This window comes from Ixodes scapularis, unplaced genomic scaffold, assembly GCF_016920785.2.
Source record: "Ixodes scapularis isolate PalLabHiFi unplaced genomic scaffold, ASM1692078v2 PGA_scaffold12__126_contigs__length_90152505, whole genome shotgun sequence".
Lineage (NCBI taxonomy): Eukaryota > Metazoa > Arthropoda > Arachnida > Ixodida > Ixodidae > Ixodes > Ixodes scapularis.
This window is the reverse complement of record NW_024609838.1, coordinates 33042133-33063897: the sequence shown is the minus strand read 5'-3', so window position 1 is coordinate 33063897 and position 21765 is coordinate 33042133. Positions and strand designations below refer to the sequence as shown.

General features: G+C 46.3%; 1 protein-coding gene across 1 annotated transcript in view; it reads left to right on the top strand.

Annotated features, from left to right (window-relative positions):
- The window catches only part of LOC8028819 (ankyrin repeat domain-containing protein 13C), a 29471-nt gene extending 8795 nt beyond the window's left edge, over nt 1–20676 (top strand). Inside the window, exons 11-13 of the mRNA XM_002401720.4 lie at nt 3002–3030; nt 3140–3240; nt 15411–20676. Coding sequence (XP_002401764.1) covers nt 3002–3030; nt 3140–3240; nt 15411–15544 — 264 coding nt within the window. The 3' untranslated portion in view covers nt 15545–20676. The remainder of the gene's footprint in view (nt 1–3001; nt 3031–3139; nt 3241–15410) is intronic.
- Nucleotides 20677–21765: the final 1089 nt, after the last annotated feature.

The window sequence follows — 21765 nt, the reverse complement described above, 5'->3', positions numbered from 1 at the left end:
AGAGCATTGGCAACCGAGCACAGCCATTGATTCGACGTTGCAGCGTGCGCAGCCAATGACGTTGCGCCGTGCGGAGTGGAGGGAGGAGGGGTGCTAAACGGTGTGCCAACACTTCTCTTCGTTTTGGGGGAGTAGAAACTGCGCATTAGTAGAATAATCTAGTAGTAGGCATGGAGGCATTTCACAGTCTGATTGTACGCGTGCCGGCATTTTGGAGAAAATTGTGCCGTGCCGCCAAAGACTGCTTGGTATACTTGTAAATTTGTTAGAAGCAGTGGTGTTAATTTTCGGTTCCACTAAGATGCATTCAGTTCCTACCGCGAGAGCGCAAACAGATATGTTGTGTTTGTCTCTTCCTGGGGAGTTGTGTTTCAGTTTATGCAGTGTCATATACCTGAAATTTGCACTTGGGCACTATTACAAGATGAGAATCTTATAGAAACTTTTTCATAAACGTAGGAGTAATCGAGGCTGCAAGCCGGGACAGAAAGGTCGGTCTGGAAGGTACATTTTGAAGCGCAGCATTTTTGACAGAGACAAAATAATGCAACATGTTTTTAATGGGAAAACACTGCGATGCGGAGTAAAATAGAGTACCTAATTTTAAAAATATGTAAAATATTTTTAATTACACGCGGAATTTGATTGGTATTGATTTTTTCATTTATAAACTAGAGCAACAATTTATATTTAGATGAATGATCATTTTGAGACAAATATAAAGCTTGAAAATGGTACGAGATAGCAGCCCATCAATATTGGGTGAAAGTGTCAATGCAGCCAAATGCGTGCATTTTGAAGCAATATTTTTTTGCCATGTTTTTAATGGGAAAAACATGGCAATTTGGTGTAAAATGCTTCATCTACATATAAAAAAAACATCCAATTTTTTTTTATTAGCATTTTCATGTTTAAGTGGCTGAACTTTTTACCTCGGACATGTTTGAAGGGCTGTAAATATTTTGCTCTATAAACTACAGAAACAAATTATATACAGTCGATAGACCGTTATGTGAACAATATATGAAAATAATTCCAATGCAATATCTTAAAAACACTATGAGATAATAAATCAGAAGAATAAAAAATCAGAAATGTGACAACAGAATCGGCTCTTAGTCTGGCCACCCGGCCATCAATCATATGGCACATAGGGATACGTCCCGGTTGGGCGCCTTATCCCAATACGCACAAATGTTTGTGCATTTTTGACATGCTATATATAGCATCTATTATTGTAGAAAATGGGAATATTAGCACTATGGACTACAATTTCTTCAAAAAAAATTTGAGGTTTCTAGCATTTGTATTTTGTCTATTACGTGACGTCAAACTTTGCAAAAATGACAGAACATTAATTTTATTTCTTAAGAAGTACCTCCTTTTTTTTTTTTCAAAACTTTTTGCGATTCTGTTTTTTCTATACATTGGGGAGTAACATAAATAAATATGAAGAAAAATAAAAATGTCGACCGGATACACATGCTTCATGGTCTTATCTATTTTATTTATTTTTATTAATTTGTTTATTAATACTGCAATCCCTTAATGGGATTGCATTCTGTTACTTTTGCTCTTCAAAAAAACCCCCAGTCTCAGGGTAAATGACGAAATGGTTGACTTCCACCAGCTAGCCTGTACTTTGACTCTTTTCCCCTTAATGGGGTTTTCACAGGTCGGTACAATAATAAAAAAATGCAACATTATGGCAAAAAGAAAAAAAAATGGAAACGAGTTATAGTATACATGAACAAATACGGTGCCAAAGGAGTTAAATTAGATCCAAATAATGACAATGATGGCTGCATAACAACTTTCTCAGTTAGATCATTCCACTGGGTTATTGTTTGTGGAAAGAAGGAATACTTGAAGCAGTTATTACGTAATTGAAAAGGAGTTACTGTTAGAGTGTGCCTTTGTCGAGTAGCATATCCTGATGGGAAAGTGATTAATTCGGACAGGTTTACCTTATAATGACCATTAATTAACTGGTACAAAACTTTTAGTCGAGAATGCCGATTTTTTTACATAAGAACAGTAAATTAACTCTGGTTAAAAGATTGGGAAGTATGTCCGAAGTTATTATAAATAAAGCGAGCAGCCTTTTTTTTTGTACTTGACCAAGTTTACTGCCTAGTTTACTAAGGTTAATCTTAGTGAAAGGATCCCAGATGATTGCAGCATAATCTAATGTTGGCAGGCCTAGAGTTTTATATGTGAGACGCTGTAAGGAAAGGGCAGAAAGTTTTAACGCTCTTCTAAGAAAGAATAACTTCCGCAGAGCACTAGATGTTACGTAACCGATTTGTTTTGTCCAAGTAAGATTAAGAGTAGTCCCCAGTCCAAGGTATTTATATTGTGTGACTTTTGAGGGGGGGATATTATTAACATTGGAAACAAACTTTAAAGAGTGCTTTTTGTTAGTAATTCTCATAAAAACAGTTTTATCAAAGTTAATGGTCATTTGCCATTCCATGCACCATGTCGCCATATTTTGAAAGGCTTTGTTTAATAAAAGCTGGTCCAAAGCACCATCTACTTTTGAGTATATTATTCAGTCATCAGCATGCAATTTGTCTTTCACGGGAACATCTTGTACTACCGTAAAATACCGGGCAAGCGCCCACTCAAAATTTAGAAATAATCGCAAGAAAACGGGGGATGGGCGCTTGTCTGGTCATTAATTTTACATATCAATGTACTGCGCATATTTTCTCAGATCTTACAAGTTTGGGCATGGGCGCTTCATGTGGAACGGGCGGATGCGCGGTATTCTACAATATGTCATTATTAAACAGCAAAAAAAAAAAAAAAAAAAAAAAAGGAGAGGGCCCAGCACAGACCCCTGGGTAACGCCAGAGTTCACAGCAAGTCGGTCGGAATGATGTTCGCCCAAAACTAGTACTTACTGAACAAGACCCTATTACTAGTATTTGTACCTCTGAAAAGCTGGCATGTTTCTGTCCCACGTCATCCCTTCCCTTTTTTCTTGTCTTTGCAGAGTCAGCACTTCCCGCTTTCAGTGAATGCGTGAGTATCTGCTACCAACTGACCGACGCCCTCGTAACATTTTGTTTTTCTGTGCAGCTTTTAAACTTTAAGTTTCCATCAACTGTTGGCATCTGTTTGGACGTTGCAGGCTCTTGAATGTCCTCGAGGTCATAGCTCCATTCAAACACTTCAACAAGCTCAGGGAGTTTGTACAGATGAAACTGCCCCCTGGTTTCCCAGTCAAGATAGGTATGGCTCTTTTCTTTTTCCTTTTGTCAACTCGTGTAGAGTCTTTGGCATCATACCGGGCGTCTTAAGAGACTGGATTTTGATGGGCGCTTGTTGTGGCGACACAAAGTTTTTGTGATCCTTGCACTTGCGTTGTTGGAGGGGTTTCCATTTTTTTTCTGAACCAAAGGTTTGATGTCACTCGAGCTTTTGAGTCTGCCGAAATATAAATGGTGCAGCGCAGTTCATGGAGTCAGTGAACTTCAAACCTTCCAGTCTAGTGATTGAGACGGGTTTGACAAACTTTGGGGTTTGTCCAGAAATTTACATTTTGAAAGATTTGTGATTTGTGGGTTTCTGGTAACATTCTTTGTTTCACAAACTCGTGATCCGAAGGCATTCTTCAGAGTGACGTTTTTACGCTTGGTGTTTGGCTAGCATCCCGCGATTGCTTTTCTATGCACTATTTCTAACCTTGTGGACCCAAATTATTTTTTAAGTTTATGCTTCCCAATTTGTGCCCATGAAAGGCTTGTAACATGTTCACTCCACTTTCCGAAACGTTTCAGCATTTGTAGCCATTGAAGTTAACCCTCTAATAAGTGGGCCACCGTCAAACTGCATGAAAAAAGTCAAGGCAAGTTTGGCGGTTTCATGTTGTTGCGACCGAGGAGTTCCCCAGGCAGCCTCAGGCAGGGCCAGGCGAGGACAGGAACCGCAGGCCGACTCCAGGCAGGGACATCAGGAGACGGGAGGGTGTCTCGCGATAAACTCTGTTTATATTACATATGTACAGAAGTTTCATGTTCGTCGGAGAGCACACACTGCGGCCTCTCGTTTGCTCTTTTTATACAGTCGCTGTTGATGTTCCAGCGGATGGCAGCCAATGGTGGCCGAACTGCCAACGAACGTCATGTTCAGGCCCCGCCCCCACTCATCCTCTCGAGCGCGCACACACATACACGCACACACTGCAGCGTCGGACGGGCTTCCCTATCCGGCGCCGGGGCATTCTTGACCTCGATGAGCCGCGCCAGGAGTTTGTGACGAAGGGTCCGCTGTCAGCTCGTCAGACGCTGACCGTGATGGAGCTGATCCCCTCATTGTGCGGCGTCGTGGCTCGGGAAAGGTTTAGCGGGATAATCCGCAAGTGGCGCCGGACGAAAACTTGAGCCGAACGTACTCGGCCGGAAGTCCCGCCGCCGTCGTCGTCCCCCGGAATCCTCTCCCGGTAGGGCAGCTGGTTCCTGGATCGACTGACCCCGCAGCCAGAGAGAGGAGTCCGGCTCAGCTCCGCTCCCAGGTGTGGCGGCGTCCACGCGGCGCCGGGCGACGTGTTCTGTCAACAACGGCTCAGACGGCCGGGCGCCGATCCTAAATGCGAAGGCCAAACCCGCCGGGTGGACAAGAAGGGGAGGCGAAGGAAGGACGTGACCTTCGCCAAGGCCTATCGCAACAACACCTCCGCCGCCACTGAGCTCATCAGGAGGGCAGCAGTCCCACACTGCTGCGCTGACTCGATGAGTGCCTCACTTTCTTGGGAGAGGGTCCGGTGATCCTCTCCTGCCTTGAGACGTAAGCGAGGGTCGGGTCCAAATCTCTGGAGTGGGGGACCTCAACTCAGGTCACAAGAGGAAGGCGTGGGCGAGACAAACATAGCAAGTCACGATCCCAGTAGCGACAAGTGCTTCGCTCTCCTCCCCCGATCCGCCAGACCAAAAAAAAATAAAGACAACCCCCCTCCACCTACTACCTAAGATCTCCCCTACTCGACACTCGAGCTCAGGCTGTCACTAAGCCCTTTAAAGTAAACCATACCCTAAGCCAGGCAAACAGAAACAAAAGTTATGGTAGCGTGCTTTGACATAAAAACACAATAAAAAAAAATCAAGATGACCCTTTCCAAGGATTTGAAACAAACAAAAAACTTTACAAATTTGTACAATCCGATCATGGAGCTCGTTCACGTCTTAGAAGCCCCGGCTTAGGCCATCAGCGTTCCCATTTAGCTTCCCCTTTTTGTATCTCACCTCAAATGCGTGCTGCTGCAGAGCGAGACTCCAGCGGAGGAGGCGGCCGTTTTTGTGGGACATATTTTGCAACCAAGAAAGAGGACAGTGGTCTGTCTCCACGATAAATTTAGTCCCGGCCAGGTAACAAGATAACTTCTGTACAGCCCAGACCAGGCAGGCGCACTCCTTCTCCGAGGTGCTGTAAGCCTCCTCGCGAACTGTCAGCTTTCGGCTAATGTAGAGAATGGGTCGCTCGTTTCCCTGCTCGTCTACCTGCGACAAAACTGCCCCAATTCCCCTATCACTCGCGTCACACTGCACGACAAACGTCTGGTCATAATCAGGGGCCTTTAGCACTGGCGTTTGAACTAACGCCCTTTTCAAGGTTTTAAAGGCGCTTTCTTTCGCGTCGTCCCAGATCAGGTTTTGCGGCTCGTTTTTACGAAGAGCGTCGGTCAAAGGACTGGCTATGTCTGAAAAGTTATAGATATAGTGCTGGTAATAACCAGCTAGACCCAGAAATGCCCGAATATCCCTCTTTGTCGTCGGTCGTCGGAACTCCACCACGGCCGCAATTTTAACTTCGGAAGGGCGCTGAAGTCCCTGGCCGATAACGTGTCCCAAGTAGTGAACTTCCGCTCTTCCAAGTTGACATTTTTCGGTTTTAACCGTGAGTCCGGCCTCTCGTAACCTCATCAACACCTGTCGTAGGTGGTCGAGATGGTCTCTCCAAGTTCCTGAAAATACCGCAATATCGTCCAAATAGGGGAGGGCGAAGTCGCTCAGTCCAGTCAAAACACGATCCATGAGTCCCGAAAAACAGAAAGGAGCGTTCTTTAAGCCGAAGCTCAGTACGGTGGGAATAAATGTTCCCTGTGGTGAGATAAAGGCTGCATACCGGCGAGCTCTTTCAGAAAGAGGCACTTGCCAATAACCCCTTACCAGGTCGAAAGTAGAAATGAATCTCGCCCCACTCACTGTCTCCACTCTTTCTTCGATATTTGGAATGGGGTACGTCTGGTCTCGCGTAATAGCGTTAAGTTTCCGGTAATCAATACACGGTCGGGGATCTTTACCCGGCACCTCCACAAGAATAAGAGGCGAAGTGTAATCGCTTTCGCCTCTCTCGATGACCCCGATTTCGATCATTCGCTCAATTTCGAGTTTCATGATCTCCCTCTGTCGCGGAGAGACCCGGTAGGGCCTTGCATGAATCGGCTGATCGCATGTCAGCTCGATGTCGTGCGTGGTTAGTGTTGTCCTCCCTGGCCTATCGGAGAAAACGTCCAGAAACTCCCGAATCACTCCCTCTAACTCTGAAACCTGCCAAGATTCCAGGTCATTTGTTCCTTTGGTTTTCTTTAGCAGCTGCTCGGCCGTCAGATTGGTGTCAGTACCCAGAGAGGGAATTTCTGGAGGAATCTCCTCGGGTGCGTTCAGTGTTAGATTCACAATAACCTCCCGTTCCCTGTACGGTTTCATGAGGTTGCAGTGATACACCTTCACAGCCCGTCTCTTACCCTCTAACTTCACCGCATAGTTGAGGTCCGATAGTTTCTGCACGACGACTGCCGGGCCCTCCCACTGAACGTCGAGTTTGTTTTTCTTTGAAGTTATCAACAACATAACTCGGTCGTTCACCTGAAATGATCTCGGCTTGGCGGACTTATCGTAAAATGTTTTTGAGTTCTCCTGCGCCCTCTTCATGGCCTTGCCGACAACGACCTGTACCTCACTTAGTCGCTGCAAGAGATCCAAAACGTACTGTACGACGGTTGGGTCCTTGCTCTGGTCTTCTAGTGACTCGCGTAGTAGTCGCAGAGGTGACCGCAGCGTTCGTCCGTACACGAGCTCCGCAGGACTGAAGCCCGTGGATTCGTGAGGTGCCGAACGGAGCGCGAACATAGTGGCCGGAATACATGCTTCCCAGTCTGTTTGGTGCTCAAAACACAAAGCTCTCAACACCCTCTTCAGCGCCCCGTGCATCCTTTCCACGCTGTTAGATTGTGGGTGGCAAATAGAGCTGTGAATCAATTTGATTCCGCATTTTTCCAGAAACGTCGTAGTTAGGGCGCTTGTGAAGACGCTTCCATTATCGCACTGAATCTCGAGGGGAAATCCGACGCGGGAAAAAATGGAAAGGAGTGCATCTACTACGTTCGTGGAGTTCACCTCCTTGAGAGGGATAGCCTCGGGGAACTTCGTAGCAGGGCACACTGCTGTCAAGATGTAGCGATATCCCGACTGCGTGACGGGAAGCGGGCCGACGATGTCAATTACCAGCCTTCGAAACGGCTCTGTGATGATGGGAACCAAACGCATCGGAGCCTTGTGCTTGTCGGATGACTTCCCCACGCGCTGACAGACATCGCACGATCGCACGAACTCTTCAACATCCTTCCAGCATCCGGGCCAGTAGTATTCTTGCATCAGCCTTGCTTTGGTCTTCCGGATTCCCAAATGGCCCGACCAGCAGTTCCCGTGAGCCAGCCGGAGAAGATCCTCTCTAAATCTAAGCGGAATGACCAGCTGGTCAAAGTCTCGGCCCTTCCTGTCTCGGTACTTTCGGCATAGCAGCCCTGACTTGGTGTAGAACGAAATATTCTGATGTGCTACTCCCTCCTGGTAACCGTCTGGCAATGCCTTGAGAGTGGCATCACTCTTTTGCTCTGCGATCAGTGTAGGTCGATCAAGAACACGAAGCGTGTCCAGACTCGGAGATAATGGCGAAATAAAACCCTGCCCTTCCTCATGGTCCTCTGGAATCTGCTGCTGATCTGGTGGGGAACTCCTCGCGGCATCCTCCGATCGCAAGTCCTCTTGATTTGCCGCGCCTGCAGGCTTTCCGTCGACCAGCTCCTCGCGCGCCGCGGACCGACCCTCCTCCTCGTTAGGTTCGTATCTTAACCTTGATGAGAGCTTTCTTGCTTGGGATCGCGTTAGTGCCATTACTGTCTCCTCCGCGAAAGTCTTTCCTTGCTCGCGAAGCAGCAGCTCCGACTTGTTTGAGAACAAGTACGGGTAGTGTTGAGGCAAGTTCTTCGAGACTGCCGCCTCAGTGATGAGCTCGCCAAAAGGCCCCTTGATACAGATTTTCGCAATCGGAAGGCATACGCTGTGTTCCTCTACTACTTGCCTTATCCAGGCGCACTCGCCGGTGTAGTCACCCGACTCGACGTAAGAAGGGTGCACTACATCCATTGTTGCTGCCGAGTCGCGAAGCACCGTGCAAGCTTGGCCGTTCACTAGCATTTCTTTCGTGTACGGAGCCAGTAGGGCGCTGTTGTCGGCGCCCTCTGCAACATACGAGAACACAACCTTCTCGGGGCAGTCGGCCACGATGTGCCCTTGTTTTTGACACCGGAAACACCGAACTGGCCTCTTCGCTTCGAAGGCTCGCGCGTTATTTCCAGGCATTTCTCTCTTTTCTTTACCGACGGCTCCCCCCTCCTTCTGCGACTCTCTATCATCTGGGACATCCCTCATGTTTCCCCTCCTAAGAAATCCTTTTCCAGAGTCTTCCTTTAACGACCGAAACTCTTTCTGGCCATCTCGCCATGAGCGCGTTTGTCCCGATTTGTCTTTGTCTAGACCCCTGCGCATGGAGTATTCCTCCGCGAGATCTGCCACCTTCCGGAGGTTCATTTCTGGGTCCCTGTCTTGGACCCAGAACCTGACGGTCTCCGGAATGCCTCGTAAAAACTGCTCTACCGCAAGGCACTCGACCACCTTATCATGATCCCCGTACACGTCTGAGCTCTTTAACCATTCTACCAGGTTAGCCTTCAGCGTGTACGCAAAATCGGGAAAGGACTCCGTTCCCTTCTTAGTCGCCGTGCGGAAGCGCTGGCGGAACGCCTCTGTCGAAAGACGGTACTTCTTAAGAAGTGCGGCCTTCGAGCTTTCGTAGCTCTCGGCCTCCTCTCCACTTAACCTCGCAACCGCGTCGGCCGCCTCACAGGGCAACAGCGTCAACAAATACTGAGGCCAGTCTTCGCGCGCGAAACCTGCTCGCTCGCAGCTTCTCTCGAAGTTGACCAGGAAAAGACCAATGTCTTCTCCTAGTTTGTAGGGCTGCATTAGGTCCTTAATCTTGACTCTCTCCGCTAGCCGCACACCCGATCCAGGACGACCTGAACGCTCAGCCTCAATTTTCGATACCTCTAACCTTTTGAGTTCTAATTCATGAGCCCGCTTCTCGCGTTCCTCCTTCGCTTTTTCGTCCCGCTCCTGCTTTTCAGCCTTCGCTCTTTCGTCCCGCTCCTGCTTTTCAGCCTTCGCTCTTTCGTCCCGCTCCTGCTTTTCAGCCTTCGCTCTTTCGTCCCGCTCCCGAATCAGCTCCCAAGCCTCCTGAAGCTCTGCGTCGGACACTTCCTTTTCGCGAAGTAGCTCCATGATCGGCTTTCTTCGCCTTGCCTGCCCCACGCTTATGCCAAGCTCCTCGCATACCGCCACCAACTCAGGAATGCGTAGCTCATTGACTTCCATGATCCCGAGTGTCGCAATCTCCCTCCCCTATCTAACTCAGTCAGCTTGAACTTCGCTTTTTCTGAGCCGAAAGGGCAGCCTTCCACTCGCGTACCTAACACTGAGCAAAAGGTCTGGCAAATCAAGGGAAAATTGCAAAGCACTCACCCGTACCAGGAACCATGAGCAGGCACGTCATCCCGCCGCTGCCAACCAGTTGTTGCGACCGAGGAGTTCCCCAGGCAGCCTCAGGCAGGGCCAGGCGAGGACAGGAACCGCAGGCCGACTCCAGGCAGGGACATCAGGAGACGGGAGGGTGTCTCGCGATAAACTCTGTTTATATTACATATGTACAGAAGTTTCATGTTCGTCGGAGAGCACACACTGCGGCCTCTCGTTTGCTCTTTTTATACAGTCGCTGTTGATGTTCCAGCGGATGGCAGCCAATGGTGGCCGAACTGCCAACGAACGTCATGTTCAGGCCCCGCCCCCACTCATCCTCTCGAGCGCGCACACACATACACGCACACACTGCAGCGTCGGACGGGCTTCCCTATCCGGCGCCGGGGCATTCTTGACCTCGATGAGCCGCGCCAGGAGTTTGTGACGAAGGGTCCGCTGTCAGCTCGTCAGACGCTGACCGTGATGGAGCTGATCCCCTCATTGTGCGGCGTCGTGGCTCGGGAAAGGTTTAGCGGGATAATCCGCAAGTGGCGCCGGACGAAAACTTGAGCCGAACGTACTCGGCCGGAAGTCCCGCCGCCGTCGTCGTCCCCCGGAATCCTCTCCCGGTAGGGCAGCTGGTTCCTGGATCGACTGACCCCGCAGCCAGAGAGAGGAGTCCGGCTCAGCTCCGCTCCCAGGTGTGGCGGCGTCCACGCGGCGCCGGGCGACGTGTTCTGTCAACAACGGCTCAGACGGCCGGGCGCCGATCCTAAATGCGAAGGCCAAACCCGCCGGGTGGACAAGAAGGGGAGGCGAAGGAAGGACGTGACCTTCGCCAAGGCCTATCGCAACAATGTGCCAAACCAATGAAAGGCGTCTGGCATGCCCCATCAGAGAACTGAGGTTTAATGCAGGTTGAAAAATCAAGTATATTTTGGAAATTGTTGATTTCTTTTTGTTTTGCTCACCTTATTATCTTTAAACGTCCTACTTTTATGAGTAAAAGAAAATCAATACAATATTCGCACCCCAAGTTAGGAAAAAAAAAAGTGTCCCGCCGACCTGCAGTGCTCGAAAAGTTGCAAGTTTATGCGAATATCTGCCATCCTTGAGAAACCGTCACTGGGGGCAGCAGCACTCTCTACGCATCTCCAACTCGATTTGCAAGGGACAACACTGAAGAGCATGATTTTCGTGTTTGGAACTACCGAAGCAGGCGCAAGTTGCAAGAAAGGCTGTGCAAACGCAAGCGAAGAACATCGGCGAAGGAACGTTTACTGTCGCCCGCTAAGCCTAACCACTGTAATGGCGACTGTTTCGATGCCATCAATGTTTTGTTCATGTCGGTTTGCATTACGGGGAAGAAGATAGCGTCCTTCGAGAACAGATACAGTACACGGGACTGTGGCTGCACGAGTTCGATGATGTGCGACGTCGGCACGCTAACGATACTTGTAAGCAGTGCGATCTGCCCCGCTTGTCACGAGCGCAGATTTTCTACACGTTCGGGAGCCAGCTAGAGAAAGCAAGAGATTTTTGTCCCTCGGACTACACTAGGAAGAGCACTTTTGACGTTTGCGTCGAAACATGCCGCGTCAGGTGGAGATGTATAAGCGCAAGGCGAAGCTACAACGGCGGGAGCTCATGCAGGTTTTGCCGTCAACTTGATAGGCGTCGACTTCTGGGCTTCTGTTTGATTCTCGGCCTGCTAGCAAGGGTGCACCACAAGACCTTCACTTGCGAGAAAGTTCATGCCGCTGCCACGAAAACTGCCAACCTCATGAGGACCAAAATGCCGACGTGGGAGTCAGCGAACGGAGCTGATGTCTGATGGCAGATGGTGCAAGAGGGACCAGAAAAGTAGCAGCGTACAATGCGAGACGTGTTTGTTGATTCTGACTGTTTCCTGAAGTCCCTACTTTTATGTTCTGGACATATTTCATGTAATTGCAGACAATATTTGTAAAGTACACATCTCTTGAACTTTCAAATGCATTTTTTTCTTTTTTGGAAATTTATGCTGTCCTCTCAGTTTGTGCAATCAGTTTTTGGTACTTAGAATCTTTCAATCATGATGAAATTTTTGATGTGTTTCTTTGAAGATTGTAGACTGCCGATATCTATCTGGGATTGCAATATCTTAAAAATGTTTCTGCAAATTCAAACTCACTTTTAAAGGGCTTCTAAAAAGAAGGCTTCATCATGTCTTTGTTCTTCTTTAATAAACTTACAAAAATTGTACTCGACTTTCGGCTAGATACTGGCACTCTACACTTCATAGGGAACGTTGTGAGCTATTGCACCATGCTCGTTATAAAATATTACTGTAATATTGCCGCACGCGCAGCCAGCCAACTAGAGAGCTCGGCCGTGGCCCGATGGCGTGTACAAAGGGGCTCGCGTGGCTCCGCGTGACGTCACGTGTGTATAAAAGGGGTTCTGCGTGACGAGCCGGGGTCAGTCTTGCCCCAGTGCTCGATCCTGCTCTTTCGCCGACATTGGCACCTGCGATGCTAACCTTCTATATTGTTTTGCGTACAAGTTTGCCACATTAATTTTTAGTTTCTTCAGCTATTGGCCAACTGATCATCTGTCACTCGTGACAATGTCCCGATAGATAGCCCCATAAATTGAAAGCAACTATGGCAAAAATGAGGAGTGGGCTAATTTTCAGTGTGCAATAAAAAAAAGTTGAAAAAAGTCTAGTTTTAGATTCGGTGCCCTGTAAAACTTGTGATCGCAGCTAGGGGTGATGAATGTAAGATTACTGTGCTTCCAAGTCAGCAATGTTTGCTTCTCTCTGTCATAGGTAAGTAACACTATTTCTGCTGAGTTAACCATTGGCCAGGGCCCTGCAATTACTAGAAGTGGGCTATCTTTTGGTGTTTTTGAAAAGTAGAAAACTGTGCCGAAGAAGGGTGTGGTTTATCTTTCAGGCGTGGGCCACTTCTCGGGAGATTTCATTAGTGTACCCAGCTGTCCACACAAAAAACGTTTTCTACGTAGTTATTTCCACCTCTGAATAAAAAGCCATAGGAGCTACATTAAAACTAAGAACTGTTTTTGAGAGAGAAGACAAAACTTTTATGAGTAGCTAAAATCCTCATATTAGAGCAAGTATTCAGAGAATGAAGTGTCTCCGAACCACGCCTTCCCTTCATTTGGACCATTTGGAAATCTTATGACGTGCAACCGAAATCTTGATTACACAATCTCTGCAACAAGTCTCCGTCAGATTGCGGGCACTTGACCGGGATTTCGGGATCCGTAGGGCGGCGCTTTACCTCAGAGCCACCGAGGCAGCTTGTCAAACTGGATGAATGAAGATCTTGCAACAAGTTCCACATCTTCTAACCCTAGAAACCATTCACGACAGTCCTATATGGAGTCGCTGTGGCAGTCGCGCTGCAAAACTCCGACTCCACCCTACTGTTTTTTCTCAGTCCAGTGTCTAGGTTGCAGAAACACAATTTCGACATTCGCCCGCGTATGTCTGACAGTCTGACCTTGCACAGAAGTTCTGTGGTTGCCAGTTTTCACCTTGAGTGTAGAGCATTTCGCAGTTTGCGGAATGCAAGCTGGCCTATAGGAACACAAGCTTTAGAGTTGTCGGAAGTTATAGCTAACGTTCACCACATGCAACATTTAAGCTAAGTCGAAAGTGGAGTTTGAGCAACATGCTCTCGGAAGTCCTCCCCTTACATGTCGGTTGTCTTTAAACTCGGTCTCTAGTTTGTCAAGGGCCCTACTGTTTGTACCAGTTTTGGACACATTACCGCTGAGGTGTAGCAGTGTTAAAGTTACTCGAGGAGATAAAGTAATCCCGGTAAAAAAAACTGAAGAGGAACTTGTTACAACTACCAGTAATGCGATACCGGTAACTACCATAGTTACTTTTTTGGGCAACTCGTTACTGTCATGGCGTTACTCTTTACAGTTGCTTCAAAAAAGCAGTTGAGACCTTTATACCCGGAAGTTACTGCACTAAAAAGCAACGCATTACAGTCATAGGTAGGGTGTGTACTTTCCGGTGTTTATTTGTGAGAAAAATCGGCGATGTTTTTCGGTGTTTATTTATTTTCAAAACACCGGTGTATTTTGGTGGAACGTCTCACGACAAGGCTAGAATCGGTGATTATCGGTGGAAAAAAAATGCGATTGATCACAGACAGAGAGTTCCAATTTTATTCACATATTTCGTACACTTCTTTTTTAGGAAGCATCTATTTCTCACACTTGGTTATTATAGTAGATGCAAGCATTCTTTGAGAGGCTTGCATCTGTCATGGCAGCAGGTTCCTTGCGGTTCACAACCCACAATTATGAAAACGCACGCTCCTGTATGACACGGACGTTGGCAGTGTCTTCCAGGAACCACAGCAACCTCTGAATACATGGCTTGCACCGACATCACTTGGCCAGACACAATGGGGAAAGGGCACGAGAGAGCCTACCCTCCACTGCGTTAATTGTTCCACAAAAGGGGGCCATGGGAGACACAATAGGGGAAAGGCGTGTGAGAGCTTAGCTTCCACTGCGTTCACTAAACGCTTTTGACCCCCAGAAAGGAGGGCGGACTGACGCCATGTGCAAGCCATGTATAAACACTGGAAGGATGCAGGATCCAAGAGATAACACGTTCGACGAACCTCTACGGGGAAAAGGTTTCGCTAGGTCGGAATCATGCCACGACCGGTGTTTTTCGGTTTTAACCAGAACGAAAAAATCCAACCACCGGTGTTTTTCGGTTTTAACCGATTTTATATTTTCGTCACCGACGGATGATTATCGATGTTTTTCGGTTAACACCGGAAAATACACACCCTAGTTATAGGTTACCAAAAAATTAACCATATTCGATGACAGCTTAAGGACCCAGTAGAAGCTTCGCCTCCAGCATGCACTCTGTGCCCTTAGCTAGGCCTTGGCTGTACGCGTGACAAAATGTTATCAAGGCAAAGTTTTTCCTGTTTGAGCACTATTTTAAAAGATCTGTGCCACCCATTGATGCGTAACTATGAGCCAATCATTGCCTGGTGTCTGAACGATTGTTTAGATGGCCTGTAGGCTTCTGCACTGCTTTGTTGTATCATTGCTGAGGCCAGGAAGGGTTCTCAACATGTTGCCTACTATGAATATCAGTGACGTGCTACCACTATTCTCCGTTTTGCCATAATCTGACAAACGGCGCAAGCCGTGGCCTGTGTGAACGAGTCTGAGTGTTTGGGTGAAGAACATGACAGGGAACCGTTGGACAGTACTCCTCCTTTCGCCAAGTCATGCCGAAGCAAAGAACAGTAACTAATTACTATCTGAGACCAGTTCATACCGTGCATTGCAAAAAAGAGGCGCAACAATGTGTGATCACTCCAATTGGAGCGATCGCGCATCAAAACATTTGCCCTCTGCCAAGTCATGCCGAAAAAAAGTATAGTAACTAATCACCGTCCAAGCCCGGTTCGTACTGTGCACGGTAGGAAAGATGCGCGAAACCACGTTGCCAGTCCTCAACGTGTCGTGCGCTTTTCTCCATCCCGTCCTCCGCAGACATCCCAATCCTGCCGACGGTGACGGCACGCATCACGTTCCAAGACTTCGAGCTGCGGGACAACATAGACGAGGCCCTGTTCGAGATCCCGACGGACTATCGGGAAGACCGCAACCGCTTCCCGGACTTATGATGCCTGGACGACCTGCTCCTCGTGTCGCTCGAAGAGAGGCGCCGCGTCACGCTCGCCCGCCGCCCCAGGCTCTTCGCTTCTTCCTCCTCCCGTGTCTCCTGTCGGGGGCCGCTGTGCATCGAGGTCGTTGCCCTCGACCTCCCCGTGACCTTGGGACACGGCAGCTCCTTCTCGTCGACCCTCTCCGTCGTGTTCGACGTCTGACGTCGGGACGCTTTGACGGCGCACCGATGAGGCTTTTCGCGTCGTCTTTACGTGGCACTAATTTGATCCGTGCGTTCCGAGGAACCTACAGGGTCGGGGAGAGATACTGGAACCTTGTTTTTCGACTTGCGTAGGCTAACCATCCGTCGCGTAAAGCCGAAACTCCGTGTCAGTATGACGCAAGCGGTGGGAATCGAATGTGGGAAGTTTGAGAATGTGACATTGTTTGTATCAGACGATTGAACGGAAAAACAAAAGTTTCTTTACGCCCTGGCGTCACCCTGGGCCTAACATTCATCAAACCAAAAACTGATATTGTGGGTGTGTGTGGCATCTATTTCATTGAAAAAAAAACTTGTCTGCAAGAGAGACAATATTGTTATTTTCTTCTTGCTTACAAGGTTTTGTCACTGAAATAAATACCACAGGCATACAAAATGTCTTTTCTTTTTGTGGAACGAATATTAGGCCTTGAGTAACGGCAGCACCTAGAGAAATTTTGTGTTTTTGTTTTATGGTTTTCACAACACCACATTGTCATTTTTTTGCATTTTATCACCATTGCCAGCATCATATTCACAGGGAGTTCCAGCTTTCAGCGATTCATTGTTTATTTATGCGAGCCGAAAGGCAGAGTTTTAGTTTCTCTATTAAACCCGTAGAAACCTGAAGTTTGCTGTCTTACGTGCCCCACTTCGATATAAAAAGATGGACTGAAAGCAGGAGTTTCGATGAGAGTGTTGCAGGGTAAAATAGGAGCTAGAAAATGCAGAGTGTCCTGAAAAGTCTGGAAACCAACTTCGAACATTTCTTGCAACGAAGTGGGATGGGCACGACAACAATATTGGATTTCTAGAACCTCTGGCACATCTGGATCAAATTAAAGGCATAAAGACCACGCGGAAAACCTCTTTAGTGCACCCCGAGTGGTTTCGACTGCGGTCTGACTCGAAACTTTCTGAAAGTTGGTTATGTTCTCTGGGCAGAAGGCTAAAACATGCTGCCGGTTTTGATAGGTTTTCCGGCAACACTAAAAGTGACGTTGCATTTTCTGAATGAGAGGCTCAGGTGACATTCTTTACGGCCCAGCCCTCCAAGCTTTTGCAGCGACCGTTTGTTGTGGGAAAAGAAAAGAATGTTTTGGAAGAGACTTCACGACTTAACGTCGTGGCTTTACCGTGTCGTGATCTCGTGCAGGAAAGTGGGGTGGAAAGCCGCAAAAAAATGTTTGAGATATCTGTTGTGCCTGTCGTTATTGTTCAAATCAGCTTTAGTGGTTTCGCAGCCCACCTTGAACATTAAGTTGATTGCAAGTTGGTGTCTGCGCTGCCTGGTTTCCAAGGTTAGAATTCGCGGGCGTCAAGCCGCGTCCACGTTCAGAAAGCTGGCATCTTGTGGTCTGATGTAAGGCTACCGGATAGAATCTGGCAAATGGAGAAAACGCCCGGGCATTTTAAGTTTGTAATGGGGCAGAAAGATTGCACAGTTTGACTTCGTGATCTTTGGATTGCACACAAGTAATTTAAGGGCTGGCCTGTGAAATAGGCTAACAAACCATTGTGTGGCACTTGTGCAATTTGGTGGCCTCGTAATATGGCATTGCGATGCTACACTTAGCCGGTGCTCAAATATCTCTAGATTTGTTCTAACGATGTAGCGTTTGATGGGTACAGCAAACTCTTCTCTTTCTTTGGCATGGCGCCTTTTGTTTGAGTAACATTAACACTCGACACTGACTCATTGATACTGGAGTGCGATTCTCATGGCAACAAGAATTGCCGACCCACCAAACAAGCAAACTAAAGAATTTCGATTTATACGAGGGTAAAAAGTGCAAGCCTTCATGATACGCAGCCTCAATCGAAATTTAAAGGCAACTGCTACCACCATATTTTTTTTGCTAGCTTTGTTAGTTGACGAGCATCTCCAAGGTTTGACATAGCACGGCAGAGAACATCTCTCTTGAACAAACAGTATTTGCAGACAAGGTTCAGTAACTTTGTATCGTGTAGCAAAGGTAGACTTTTCTCTGGTTTTGAGGACCCCATTTTGTGGTATATAACACAGGCACATTCTTACCAAACGCACAGCGTAGAAGTGAAGCAATTGAATCCCCGCGCATCGGGTTTCTAAGTGCGACCTACCTATCGTTTTGCTGTTACGTAAAACTGGGAAAAAAAAGGGTTGGGCATGGCCGCACACGGAAGGCTTAGAACCGCATTCTTGTTGCTTGAAACCGAATGTTGAGAAAGATATCAGAAAGAGAAAGGGCACTTCCACCTACCTTTTCAGTTGTCCTCGCCTTCCCGAACAAACTCCGTGCCACCAAAAACGATCCGTTCCCACACGTGCGATAACTGCCACCGTCTCGATACCTGCCCACGTGTCTTTGGGGGAGAATGGTTTTCATTAGCATTCATTCACTTATGCAATACGCATAGCTAGGTCGATACCTCATGTCCTCTTCTTTGCGACTTGCGACGACATTTCCAAGTTTCTTCCGGCTGTCTCTTCGACGCCAAGACTTGAAAGTACAGCAATGTTTGCAACGTTTACCGCTTTGAATACCCCTTGCATAAGGCTCCTGAATATGCTTTTTAGTGTATAGATATATCTATAATTATATATATATATTATATACATACAGGTCTCTTTTTATGCTAAGTTTCTTACCTGGTTTACGGTATATTTTTACATTGTTCGGATCACTGTATGCTGGTCCTTGATTGTGGGGCTTGCGGGAGAGTGGTCTGGACGTTGCTCAGACTTTAGGTTGGGTGTCGTTATTTACGGCTGGCTGTCGCGTAATGTTTGAGTGGAATTAAATGTAAGTAGTTAAGTGGCACTTGCTTGAGAGAAGTCTGGATTCCTGAAGCAGCACTTATCATGAAAGCTCATTACTGCTTGAATGTATGCTCGCTATACAGATGGTTTGTTTCTCCTGTAAGTGTTTGGACAGTGAGGGTTTTGCTTGATCTCTTTCTCACATTAGTGTTTGGGTCCCTTTTCATTTTCACTTTGGGATCTGAGAGTTGTAATATTTTTTCCTCGATAAAAGTTGTAAAGAGTCTCCTCTAAGTTTGTCACCAATAGCTACACAGTTTTAGAAGACAGTTCCTTCATCTAGTCTAGAATAAAATAAACTCAGTATTCTATATAGTGTGATAGGCATTTACAAAAATTTAAAAGTGCTGTTTGTATTAGATTATGTTTTTGTGCTCTGTGAGCTCGCAGACTGGTTTCCGCTTTTGTCTTTTTTGCATGAACTTTGTTGTTGGTTAGCATCAGCATGTTTTTTAGTGGCAAGTGACAAGAGCCTACAGCCTACTTCATTCCAAAATTATTCTGCAGGGTCAGTTATTCTAGCTTCATTTCCCATCATTCATTTATATGGCTTGTGCTTCTAACCAGTAACCAGCCTCGTTTCCTCAGCCATAACTTTTTCACTCCCCACGTTGCATAAAGAATGCCTCTAAAATCGCCCCATTAAGACTGAGTGAAATCGTTGAGACCTGGATGTTTTCCAGTAAGAGCTTGGAAAAGTCTGGTTCGTAAACAAAACAGGAAAAAGAAAACGAAAAAAGTGGAAAGCAAGCAAAAAGGAAAAAAAAAAGTTGTGTGGTGGCATATTGGTGGTTGTTGTGTATATGTGTGTATGTGCTGGTGTTGTGGTGTTGTACAAAGTTGTAATATATTTAAGACGAGAAAAAAAGAATATGCAAATATAGCACTACTTCTACCGCCAAGTGACAACAAACAACAACAACAACAAAAAAAAAGACAAAGCAAAACTTCTAAAGAAGGCCTACTAGAGAGAAATTGTTTATTTTGTGAGACAATACACCTACCTTGCAAAGTCCAACCCCATAGTGTGATGTTCTTTTCTGGGTATTGAAGTATGTAGGGTTGTCGGGTGTAGTCTAGATATATTCTATTTTTTGAATTGTGAGCGTAGTAGATGCCGGTTTGAATAGCTTCATGTGTCGAGGTGGTGTAGCATTCCCCAAAGCACTTTCTTGTTCGTACCATTGATTAAGGAAATCACAAACTTTTTTTGTAGAACCTCGAGATTCGATTGGTTTGGCGAACCTTCCATCTTTTCGCAAAGTTTGACAAAGTTCGACTTGTGCACAGTGTTGCCCGACTTTTACATAAATTTGAAATTTCGGGTAACAAATCATTTATATTTTTTAAATTGATTGTACACTATAATAGTAAACATGTGTACTCCTAATGCTTAAGTTAGCTTATTAATGTGAAACAATATACTCAATAAATATCGCGTCTGATCGTTTCCAGTTCCTGCGCATGTGCTCTAAAAACTAACTGGTCGAACCTTGGTCGAACTTTGCGTCAGAAGTTAGAAAAAGTCGAACCTGGTTGGATTTCGAATTTTTGCAGGTTTGCAACACATGCGGAGTGCAAGTCGTCTGCTTCTTGTGCAAGGGTTGCGGTGACATCAGAATGACGCCGACTTCTGATTGACTTTGATTGGAAGGATGGTGGGCAGACCTCAATGCTAGGTGGCTAGAGGTCTACCCACTATTTTTTTCAATCTGCCAATAAGAGCTCGGCGTTCTGACATCATTGCATTACTATTCCGCATTAATATGTGCATCCGCATTACTATTGATCAACGTCGGGGATTCAAGAACGTATATTGAGGCGTGTATTTTTGTTTTGGGATTGGTGTTGTGCTTGATTTCCACTTGATGATAATTTTTTTTCTTATGCTTACCGGTTACCGCACCGCTGTGGTTGTGGACCGAAAGTGTGTTAAGAAGCGGCAACATTCTTTGTTAATTTTCTTCCTTTTCTTTTTTTTTTTTTTACAGTTGGGGTTGCTTAAGCGAATTTAGAATTTGTAAATAAGCACGCGTTGACAAATTACTCCGACATTGCAATAAAGCCACTGTCGTTTTGAGTGATGGTTGTCCATTAGAATTGTTTTGCTTGACGCTGTCTTATGAATGGTGCATATAGTGCTATCGAATATACAAAAAGAGTTCACGCATAACTAAAGAAACGGAAAAAATCTTTAAATTTGTTCAGGTAATTCTGATAAACCTGGGGAGTGCCCAACGTGTCGTGCATGGGCTATGGTTTGTTATGGTCGGTTACAGGGACCTTTAGGTGGTTTGAGATGCGTTGCAGACAGGACGTGTTCATGCACTCTACGGGTTTATTAAAGTGATCGAGACTAGTCTAAATTTATCCAAGAGGAGTGTCTGACGAATACGCTTCAATGAAAAGTTTTTGTGAATTTGGCTCTTTCTGAGAACATGTTTACCGCCTTCAGTTCTTCGTGCTCTTGGATTGCGAGCAGCCCCCTGTGGAAACTGAAGTAACTGGGTTGAGGTTGAAAACGCTACGCCATGATATCTATTGCTGTAATATGTGATTGCCGCGCCGTTTGTGCCAAACTGCTCTAAAGTGCTTACCTTGCTTCATTGTGCTAAAATATGATGCATTTGCATCGACATGGTGCAAAACGCATTTTCACTTTATTCTTTTTAAAAATACTATCAGAAATAGAGGTGTAGTACTTACACCCTTTAGCCCATATAAAACGCCCCAAAAACAAATTCGATGTTCAGTCCACTGACGTTGAACCGATGATGCTAACTTTCACGTACATTAGCTATTTAGTAAGTTTTATCACACAGCTATCAAGACACTCGTAAAAGTTGGCATCGTCAGTTCGGTGTCAATGGACTGAACGTCGAAATGTATAGTTAGTTCTAGGGTGTTATGTATGGGACAAGGGGTGTAAGTATTACCCCCCATCTCTGAGAGAATAGCTTAGGCCCCACAGCCGGATCGTTACCTAAGGCTTGTGTGCAGTTTTAGAACTTTCGATTTTCGCCTGAAATAACATACTACTCGATTTGATGCCTGTGTCGGACACTGAAAGTACTCTGAGGTCTCGCAGTATTTATAATGGAGACTTAGTAAGTCATTACCGCGTACCGCACTACCAGAGCCCTTGAAGCATGCTTTTAACGGGACGCTAAACC